Source organism: Egretta garzetta, unplaced genomic scaffold (assembly GCF_000687185.1).
Source record: "Egretta garzetta isolate BGI_Z169 unplaced genomic scaffold, ASM68718v1 scaffold145, whole genome shotgun sequence".
Classification (NCBI taxonomy): domain Eukaryota; kingdom Metazoa; phylum Chordata; class Aves; order Pelecaniformes; family Ardeidae; genus Egretta; species Egretta garzetta.
In genome coordinates this window covers 88,994-100,196 of record NW_009259687.1, presented here as the reverse complement: position 1 = coordinate 100,196, position 11,203 = coordinate 88,994, and the positions used below count along the sequence as shown (strand labels likewise).

Genomic DNA, 11,203 nt, shown 5'->3' with positions numbered 1-11,203 from the left:
CTGTGCCAAGTGGTCTCACCCTGACACAAGGGTTAACATGTCGTGGCAGCGTGCACTTCAAGGCACATGAATACACCTGCAGGAAAAAGCCCTTGCTCCCTCCACCAGTCCGTTCCACCTCTGGCAGGGCCAGAAAACGCAGTCCCTTGCAAAATGGCTGCATGCGGTATGACCAACTTTGCCTTTTCGGTTTGGGTCTTGCTTAAAAACCTTTCCAATGCATGCAATGCAAGAAATGCTTCCTTCTCTTGACTTTGCCATTTCTGTCTGCCCCAAACCCTTGGAGATGTTCTTAGCTTGGGGATCGATGGGTTGAAAAAAAACCCCACTCAAAATCACAGGTAGTGACCGCTACAGCCTTTACTAGAGACTTTGTTTTTTTAAGCTCAGGAAGATGCTCAGGTGTAGATTTGGAAGCCTTGAATTTCACTCCTGTTGGCCATTAATCACCCAGGGATGTTGTATTATAGCTATATTAAAAATGAATACAGCAACTTTGCCTTCCTCAAAGCAGGAAGTGAATAATGAATCAAAACTGCCCTTATTTCAGCTAAGGGAAAATGATAAATGGAACATGAATGCTATAAAATAAGAGGCAGAAAGGCTCTTTAATAAAGGTGATTTGCTGTTCAGATTATAACAGCCCTATCCACACCTCCTCTGATTATTCCCCTGCTATGCACACACTCCCAGGCCCAATGCAATCAGAAAAAAAAAAGATGACATTACCAGGGAGCAAGACCATCATCTTGCAGCAGAGCCCCAGGAGAAGATGTGCCTCTTCCAGAAACATCATCTAAGTCCCTGAATGGACAGGAGTTCACACCCAGTGTGTATGAGTCGTTGCTAAAATACACCCCAGCAGTAAAACCTTACTCTCCGTCCTTTAGTGCTTAGCCAAACACTGTTTGTGTCCAAAGAATGGGCTGAACGACAGTATTACAGCAACAGGGCCCTACTACACTAGCAAGCAGGTTGCGGAAGAGCCCTTTACCAGTAATCGAACCTATGTATCGGGTCACGGCTAAGGGTAGCACAGAAAATCTGTTACCAGCCTTGCTCAGAAAATTGGTCTTCCTCTAGCAGAGAGACAAGTTGTGTGCTCTTCTTGCCTCCATTTCTTTGGCAAAGGAGGGAATGCTTTCCAGCTTCACATGCCCTAGCCCCGCTGCAGCATGCCCTTGTCCACAGATGACCTGGCTGCCTCTGCTGGGAATGAGAATGAGAGAAGCTCAAAGCATGAATGCTTTGGGATTCTTTTGTTGAAGGCAGGTTTGAAAAATGAAACCAGCTGTAGTCCTTAAAACCCAGATTCTTACCAGCGCAGTGCATGTTCACACCAATGCATTTTATCATGTGTTGTCACTTAGCAATTGAGAAACCAGTTGGTGGCTCTAGCTCTGTTACTATGCAATTCCATCTTGCTTTTATTGCAGATAGTGGCTTTTCCTGAAATGGGAATGAGCTATTTTTTTGTCCCTCCAAATACCATTTGTAGAGTTACCTGAGTAGCTGCCAGCCTGAGAAAAATTAATTCTGTAAAATATGCAGTAATTCTTCTACGCTATTCAGAAAATATACAAAACCATGTTTATAATATCCTACTCATCAAGAAAAACATCTCTAAGACAGAAACACAGCAACAAGATAAAATTAATATATCAAGAAGCACAAAACTCCCAGAACAAATCTAGTCAGTCTATTTTTTAATCCTGAGAAAAACACAGGCCACAGTATACATCTGTGTAAGGAACCTCACACACAAAAGTAACAAAGAGAAGTCTGTTTTAGACCGTCAGCCCTCTTCCCTTTTCTTGATGGACAAGCCTGTATAAATTCCACACGGATTAAAAAGCACTGGACCATGCAATTATAATGGTGGAGGGCATTTAAAATGCATTTACTGAGAAGAAACATTGTTAGCTGTCTCCTGATGGCAATATAGTCCACTGCATAGCTCCCCTTCCGTCATTTTATTTTGGATTTCTAAAATACTGCATGCAGCAATAAGTTACAGGATGGGAAAACAACTCATTCTGACAAAGTTACACTGAAGTACACGGCCCCGCTTTGGCAATTGGTTATCGTTGTTCAAATGGCCCAAGTACTCAGCTTGCATCAGTGCCAGACAGGCTTGACTATCATGCTCCCAGGACATTTCCAGATCCTACCTGTAGCCAAATTAAATTTGTAAAACAAAAGAGACAGGACCACCCCATCTAGGAAACCCCCTGCCTGCTGCTGGCTTGCTTCACTCACGGGCCAGGATCTACGACTTGTCAGAAACCTGACCAGGTCTCAGTTCTCGTCCGAGTCCGCTTTGCTCAAGCTCTGCTATAACTGACATGTATTTAAATTCACTAGATCTGTGGTTGAAGGTCTCCACTAATTTGTAGGTCTCAGAACGATCCGTTGCATAGAAAAGCTGCACCTGATTTGCCAAGCACTGCGCTTCATGGACCACCTGCAACATAAAACAAAGAATTTGTTACCATCTGGTTTTGTTGTATTTGAGTATCCCGTTGAGAAGACTCTTCAGCAGCCGAAAGGCTGCAGTCCCACTCATCGAATGACTCAATTCCAAGTCACCTTAGGTTTTGCAAATCTCTTAACAAACCACCTCCCTCTTGTTCCTGGCCTACTTACACACTTTAGCACTGTGCCTATAAACTACCCTCCTGCTGAGCATACACCTCAGAGGTCAAGGATGTCTTTCGCAATCCCTGCGTGCTCTAAGGCACTGGAGATGCGCCGAAGTCTCATCTTTCCCTTCTTACGGTTGACCTATTTGCAAAAATTGATTGTCTACTCTAAGATACAACAGGGCAAATGCATTACCAATGACTTCTCTGTGCATAGTTTCAGAGCTGGTCTAAGTAGGTCAGTTAGAGGTGGGATGCTTCAGTTACCTTGTTCCACCAGTCCAATCCCTACTGCTATTAGCCCTAGCACTGTACCATTACAGATATGCAAATAACAGCACACCCCACACACAGGGAAAAGAGCAATGGCATGCAGAAACCTAACACAAAGCTCTGGAGGTCTCCTGCTTTAACGAGCAGTATTACGCTTCACTGTTTTAACTTGTTGGCAGGTTTTCATTTAAATTTGCTTCCATCAGTAAGAAAAACAGAAGCATTTCTATTTTTATTTTTTTTTTACAACAACAAACCAGAGTAAGAAAAAGGATGTATGAGCTGAAATCACCAGATAGACTGATGACTTCCTTCTAGCTTTCCCTAGTATTAAGTAGATTAGGTTAAAGAAATCTAGTAAGACCACTCTTTAGGAAAGGGTCTTTTAAAGTCTTGACTTTAATTTAGTTTTAATTCAAAACTATAGGAGGAGTTGCAGCATAAAGTGAAGGAAGCCAATGAATAGATTTCGCTGATTTCTCTTACCAAGAACTTTGAGTCCATTTCTGCTGTCATTAGTACTATCCCTTTTTCCTTCTGCAGCTCAGGATAATGGTACAAGACCAACTGACTAGGAGCAGTTTCACCCTGGGTCTGAAGGAGAGAAAGAAACCTGTCAATACAGAACTTCAGCTCTGTTGCAGATTTTGAGGCTTGATTACAAAACTACTGAGTATTAACTGCTATGGATACAGTCATTTTTCAAAGCTTAACCGTCAGTTCTAATTAAAGTTTCATTATTCCTGGTACTTAGAGAAAACAGGGATTTGCAGAGTTAGGTTGGGTTTTTTTCTTAACTAAAGACCATTTTGCATTTAAAATAACCTGCAATTTCCAGAAAGACATTTAATCTCATAGCATCTACTGGTATTTTAAGTAGTTTGCGCAAACAGCTCTAAAGTTTGGCTCTTGCTCTACTTTGAGACTATTTGACTTCTACCTCATTCTCCTTTAGATTAAAGAGACACTTAGTAACCATAAATTTACTAATTTACCCATAATTAATTTACTAATTTAACTGTAATTAACAGCAATTTTTCCCTGACAATTCTTCTCAAGTTAAGCTAAACAACCTGTTTGTTAAACTATTTAGCAAATAGTATATATTGCAATATGCTGATAACATATTTCTAGATCCTAAGCCATTTTTGGACTTTTTATTTCAACTCACCTGAATGTTTATAAGGGAAGTGAAGTGCAATTCTGTTCCTGACCACTGCCCCACAAAGAACTCATAGCCTTCTTTTCTTGGCAAAGCATACAGAAACTACAGAGAAATGAGAAAAAAAAATGAAGTTCTTTCACAGAAGATAACGATGCCCATGTCATACTGGCTTCCAGCATTTAAGTGCTTTAGCGAGAGAACCACAACAGAAAAAAGGGTTTCTTTGCCCCACCAGGGACCTTTTTGCTCACTTCTAGAAAATTAACAGCAGAAATGGTCAAACATAAGATAAGGAGCATTCAGAGTTTTTAATCCTGTAATGTCATCAACTATTCCAGAACAGGCAGTAAGTATTTTCTCTTCAGAGATTTACGGTCTATTCGGCTCCATAGGCTAGGGACTTGCTCATTTTCCCACACCAAGGGAAAGGACAGGATGGGAGCAGAAAAACAAGTGGGATACCTGACTCAGTGCCAATGCACTGTACAGAAATGCACTTAAAGCCATAAATAACTTTCCAAGCTCCAAGTAGCTTGGGAAGTCAGATATATTTGATCTTGCTCTTGGCAAGTGAAATACACAGGACCAATCCATCAATCCAGTAGTGTCTCCCATTCTGATGCACAAAAGCACTCAACGCAGCAAAGTCTAGCTACTTTATTTTCCTAAAGGAGTGAAACATTTCATTTCTGTCTCAGCACAGTGAAATTTGCACAAAGCCCATGCTTCGGTGCACTAATTACTGTAAAAACATGTGACTTTCAACAGAAAACAATACTAATCCAGCAGCATGTGGTACGAAACTGCAGAATATATTCTTTAGCTTGTTAGCTGTTCTGCTCTTTTGCAGTTTAACTTCTTCAATGCAACAGCCTGCTCATTCACACAGGCATCTTTTAAGTGAAGCTTACAAGATACCCACTGACCCACATGAGAAACAGCAAACCCAAATTTTGGGAGTCCACCCATTTCTGAAATAACCGTATTAAGCATTCTCAGTATTTTATGCTTTGTCGTGCTGGCATACACCTAAGACACAACCCACAGAGTATTTACTCTGTACCTGTAACAAAGGGTTCAGCTACACCCAATTCCCCCTTTCCTTCCCCTGTCACAGCTGTAGAATTACGATGCTCTGCAACAGAACTTACACTACTCAATTTTGCAGTGCCATATAGTCTTTTTTGACAACTCACACTCCCACAGAGAGAGAGATGCATAATTTACACAGCATACTGCCTGTCCACTTTGGCTTCCATGCAAATAGCTCGTATTTGCTTACCAACATTCACCTACCACAGATCCCCAGCGTGCTGAAGAAAGCATGGCTATGCACATTTATGATCAGGAAACACAAGCTAAGAGCTGACAAGGTTCAGCTCGTTCTGTGGACAGAACCTCAACATATTGATTCCTTGCCTGTCTCCCTTTCAGATACTCCTGCCTACCTTCACTTCCAGTAAACAAAAATAAAGAGGAGCAACTCACACTAACCATTAAGACAGAAGAATTCGCTTTCTCCATGTACGTGCAACGTAATGCCATGGTGACACGTAGCTACAGCTTAGCAACAGTTCCCCCCAGTTAAAGCAAGGATGCTTTAAGCAGTAAGGAAAGATATGCAGGAACATCAATGAAGCTGGCCTACGAGGCTTGGCTCTTCACAACACTGCACAGAAGAGATTTAACCACCAGACATCAATTAGCGGAAACCGGAGGCGTGTAGCTAACTAAATCCATTCCCTGGGAGATTCTGTGCTCTCGTTACTAAACCCTACATCTCTTAAATCTAGATATCTGATATCTAGATCAAACTTTAATACATATGAATAACCATTGCTTTTATCTGAACTCTAAGACAAGTATTTGAACATCTGGATTTTACAAATGGAGCCGATTCAATGAGTATGAATACAGGAGGGTCAAAAGTTTATGAATTAGGCTTTAGAGAGGAGAAATGCATTACAGATATACATCCACACACTGTGAGTCTCTGCCATACGTACCGATGGACACTTCTGGGCTCTCTTCCACATTAAATCAAACTTCTCCGCCTTTGGGGAAGGAGAAAGAAATTCAATTTTCGTAACACAAACGTGGATGCACAGTTATTCAGAATTGTCTCATTAACCTTTACTGGGTACAGCTTCCATCTACAGAAGGTCTCACTGCGGGCAAGGCTAACAATGAGTGTGTGGAAAGCTGTATTGAGTTCCTAGTTACCTAAATGTCATCAGGATCCAATTTTTAACAATGCTGTCTCTAAAATGCAGCAGCAAACTCCTGGATCCAAAGCTTTATTCCTTGGAGGTGGGGGGCCGACACTTTAGGCTCACATTACATCCTCCACTGTGTCACGTGGTGTCAACAGTTGAGCAAGACAACATACCCCTGGCCCCAAACTGTAGATTTTACATCATAGTCATCTGCTCTTCAGTATTAAAATGCAGCCTAGATATTTACTCAAACAACATACTTATTGCTTAGATTTATATTAAACCCACAAACGTATTTGGTCATCCCCAATGAAACCTGGCAATCTCATTCACGTATTCTCTGCATTCCCCCAAATCTTTTGCCTGCTCTTCTCTTCCCAGCACCATATATTAATACCTACTCTAAGGTGTTCATGAAAGAACACATATGTCATTCATTGACACAAAATGCCTCCATGTGTGCTTTTGAGCACTTGAGAATTATGCGAGGCCTTTCTTCCAGCCAACAAAAAACTTCTGGCAAAAGACGCAGTTTCTTCCCCCGATGACACCATGAACTACTTCCTAACGTGCCTAGAATCTGGTTTGCATTGAAGCCTTAAAAGCTTCCAAAGCTCCTCTAAAACAGTGCACCAAAGAACAGTGCCAGCCCCGCTAATGAAAGACCAACATCATCGTAACTGGAGTCCCTGGTTTTGGCCCTCTGCTACAGTAAACGTGCAATTCAAACAATTTTCACAACATCCACATGTTGGGAAAACTGAAACACGAAGCTGCTTGACTTCAAATCCCACATTGCCATTTTCAGAGTATATAGCACTTCATACATTTTGAACACAGCCTCCCGTCGCTTCGGCTGCAGCTCAAAGGGCCAAGTACAACTGCAAATCAGACCCCAGATCTAAATGAGGTTTCAAGAACGCAAGGAACACACAGTTCATGCCCAGCTGTGAAAAGACAGATTTAAGAGATCATGATCGCATAGAGAATCTGAAGCAAAGAATAAAAAGAAATCCCAAAAGCGAAAAACAGTCCTTCAGCCTAATGCAGATTAACAACAATTAACATCTGGTAAAGTTACCAGGACTAAGAAATATGATCTTATCACAGGAAGCACCATGCAATTTCAGTGAAAGACTGTGCTGCCAATAATTTTACATGTATGAAAGTAAGCCATAAGTGATTAGCCACGTGCAAGTTATTAGCCAAGTGCTCTAATACTGCCATATTAAACTTGAGTTAGCAGTCCGTGCTGCAGGGAAGAGGGGAAAGAAATGAGCAACTCTGAGAAAAAATTATGTGAAAAATACAAAAGCTACCTTAATAGATACTAGGGTCCTGGGAAGAATATTGGATACTCATGACAAAAAAATGCCTAGAAATTCAAGCCAGGTGTGCAGAAAAAAAAAGTAATAGCTTTATTAAGACTGATGTAAGTGAGGAAAAAAAAGGGATACACATTTTTGGAAACAAAAGCCTGTATCTGGGGCAGTAAGATCACTCAGTCCGGAAAGGAAGTTTGTTCTTGAAACCTCATTTTCCTTCAATGATTGCATTTAAAAGCAAGAGAATCACTGTTAGAAAGAAAAGCTTTGTATATTTGCCTTTCAAGTGCATAACTATAGGGGAATTACTTACAGGAATAACAGCGTAAACTGTATCTTTTGCAGAAAAATACTGATTCCAAATCTGTAGTAAACAAGGGAGATGAGGTACAGTTAAAAACAAGCATTTAGCAGTAATACTGAACGCTTTAAAAAGAATTCCATCAATGAACCTTTGTAAGCACCTTGAGAAGTCATTTTTCAATCAAGCCTGACTGACTTTCCTTCTAATGCAATACACTTCTCCTGAAGTTCCAGAGGACTTGTACCAAGTGACAGATTTCAACTAGGTAACAGAAATAAGCAGTGGGCTCAGAGGTGGCTCAAGATTTGCTAGCTATCAGAAGTGCTTCTTAGATTTTTCCCAACAATCACACTAATGATTTGTTGGGTTTAGTTTTTTTATTAAAGAACATACAAATGTTTTCAACGGAAGACAAGACTTTGCATAACGCTCCTCTGTGTTCACAATCTTTTTCTTTGCCACAGCAGGACAGCAACACCAACATAAAAGCTCAAACCAAGTCCTTAATAAATGGACGAGTACAAGTAATAGCCCAGAGTCCAGGACTCTTTCAACTGCTCTTCCCCAGACCTACATAACTGATCAGAATTGTCAGTGAAATGTTTAATCGGTGAAATGGAAATAGACGATCTTGAAGGAAACTCTTGAGTTATCAAATGCAATCCCTGCTACAGCTGGTCACGCGCCATCCCCTGCAGAGCACTTAACCACTTCCATAACGTTCTTCAGCTATCAGGAAAGCAGCTGGACTTCTGCTCTCTAAGTTGCATCAGAAGGCTCCTTCCTATGTGCTGCTCCCCTTAAATGATCATGCCCACATGAAGTTTCCTGGCATACAGTCTGATTAAGAAAAAAAATACCAGAGCCAACCAAAGCTGTATGAGAAATGTGGAACAGATGTGACTTGTAACGAGATAAAAGTGCAAGCAGCGCAAGGCCAAGGAAATATTAGGGAGAATAACTTGATTCACACTGTTCTTCAAACAAACAGACCCACCTACCTCCTTCTTACCCTAACCATCCTCAGTATGGGTACAGAGGCACCTGAGCGACAGATAATGTGAGCAAAGATAGAAGATGGCAAAAGCTTTGGTTTTATTCCTGCAGAACAGAGGTAGCATAATCCACGTGAGCTACTGCTAGGGTTCCCCTTTACCTGGCTTCAAACCTGACAGGAGTTTGCTTGTGCCAACTCAACTGCTACACATTAAATGGCAACAACAAGAATTACAATAGAGACAGTTTTTGAGTGATCAAGTCCAGACGTATTATTTATCAACGGGGTACATCCTAGGTGGACTTATCTATATGGAGAAAACTTTATATTCTACTATCGATGTGCATGTGAATGTGCTTTTTATAAATATACATCCGTCGCCATGTTTTGGTTTTCAGTCTTTTCCATCCTCACATGCAGATTACTGTTAAGCACAGATGCGGAGCAAACTTTATTCCATCTAAATCCCTCACCTGTTTTATCTCCTCCGCTGACTTTTCTTTCACCATCTCAACATTAAGAATCGAATCAAGCGTCTGCAAGAGAAAGCATAAGGAATTTGGCATGATGAGAGTTCTCTGATTCAAGTGAGAATCCATAATGAATGGCTGCAATTACAGAGAACAAAATAAAGCTCAAGGAAATTAATTCAATTTATAATGTGACTTAGTCCTCTGAATTGCCAAAGAAACTAGTAAATCATAAGCAGGAACACACTGAAAAGGGGATTCACACACTGGGGCAGAAAAGAAGAGATTCTGCCAGGACACAGAACACACTTTGCTCCAGTTCTGCACATCTCTGCTGAAGCTGCAAGAGGAGCTGCAGCCTTTCCCCTTCAGCCATCTCAGACATATGCTCTGTTGGCAGATTTACACAGAAAGTTTCCCAAAATTCAAGAACATGAAAGATAAAGCCATTCTCTTCTCCCCCTGCTGCCTGATCTTTGGAAATATATTTACATGCTGTAAAGGCACTTTAACCCTTTCAATTTATTATGTCAGCGTTCAGCAGATCCCCTAACTAGAAGGAACTTCCAGGATGTCAACAAAGAAAGGATTGGATAATAAAAAAACAGACTGCTGGGTAGTTTTAAGACTTGAACGTGATCCCAATAGTGAGTGAGTATCTTATACTTAAGTACAGCATAAAGAACATTAGTTTTGTCTCGAGAAGCTCTTGGCTGAACCACTGATGGGAGCAATACAAGTTAATCTACATCCTTGACTTGCCAGCACGTCCTCTCCTAACACTTAGGTTCATTTTACTTACCTTATCTTTTGTGAAACCTCCCTTTGATGTCTTTGTGCCCAAGCCTTCTGCCTAGAAGAAAACATTCTTCTTTAGTTTTTATAGCTGATGTTTTAATATAATTTACTTGCCTTCCCTGCCACACACAACATGCCTGCTGACAAGATCTCCTGAACACGAGCTCAAATCTAAGATACTTAAGAGACTGCTGCAATGAATTTTATTAAAATAAAATATTGATTAGGAAAATAAGAAGATAAGTAACTTAATGTGAATCATGAATTCCAAGATCAGAAAAGATTAAAGCAAACTATTACGCATTTTAGATCCACTATTATTGAACAGCTGTCTTTCACCCACTATAAAACGATAAATGCAAGAGCATGTCACTCCATCTGGCCAAACTAATCTGGAACTAATTAAATGCTTTAAATAAGGCCTCAAGCACAGAATTTACAGCCGAAAAAATAGCAAAGTAACATGCTGGAATACAGAAGACTATTTTCAGCCACCAGAGCATGAAATTCTGGGGCTCCATACTAAGAGGAACGCTGTATGTTTGTAGCATTATGCTGACCCTACATAAATGACATTGTAGTTTTAATATATGTGAATTGCAAAGAAAATAGGCCTTGCCTTTTCCTCCATGCATCTAATAAACTCTCCTTGGTTGGAGTATCCCACGGGCTGCTTTTTCACCTCATTTCTTTTTTCCATACGGGATTCAAACACATCTGGACTGGACCTGAACGGGAAAAGGGACTATTAGCACTGCTGGGTGGTTAACACCATCCTGGCCTTTTAAAACGTTTACCGTGGAACCGGTTCACGCTCCTAACTTAAAATTTTGTCTTCCTGTTAGTAAAACACTCTGTAAAACGCGTCGTAAAACACGGAGGCAGGCGACTGTCGCTGGCTCGGTGGCAATAATACACGCGAATTTCAAGGCAGCATGCGGCCTGAAGTAGTTCATTTACTCCTTAAGGCACAACGCTAAAAATTACCTCACTCTCCCCCCTCAAAAACAACC

General features: G+C 40.9%; 1 protein-coding gene across 2 annotated transcripts; it reads right to left on the bottom strand.

The window, feature by feature from the left end:
• Positions 1-683: 683 nt before the first annotated feature.
• Positions 684-11,182, bottom strand: ATPAF1 (ATP synthase mitochondrial F1 complex assembly factor 1). Of its 2 annotated transcripts, none has more exons than XM_035894240.1 (8): positions 10,810-11,182; positions 10,195-10,241; positions 9,396-9,458; positions 7,935-7,985; positions 6,087-6,134; positions 4,087-4,182; positions 3,402-3,509; positions 684-2,464 (listed from the first exon to the last, which is right to left on the bottom strand). In XM_035894240.1, the coding sequence occupies exons 1-8, from the start codon at positions 10,823-10,825 to the stop codon at positions 2,270-2,272; spliced, it is 624 nt and encodes a 207-aa protein (XP_035750133.1). In that variant the 5' UTR covers positions 10,826-11,182; the 3' UTR covers positions 684-2,269. The 2 variants fall into 2 exon arrangements, with proteins under 2 accessions (XP_035750133.1, XP_035750132.1); XM_035894239.1 differs by having other exon boundaries at positions 690-2,464; positions 10,195-10,245.
• Between the last annotated feature and the right edge of the window lie 21 nt (positions 11,183-11,203).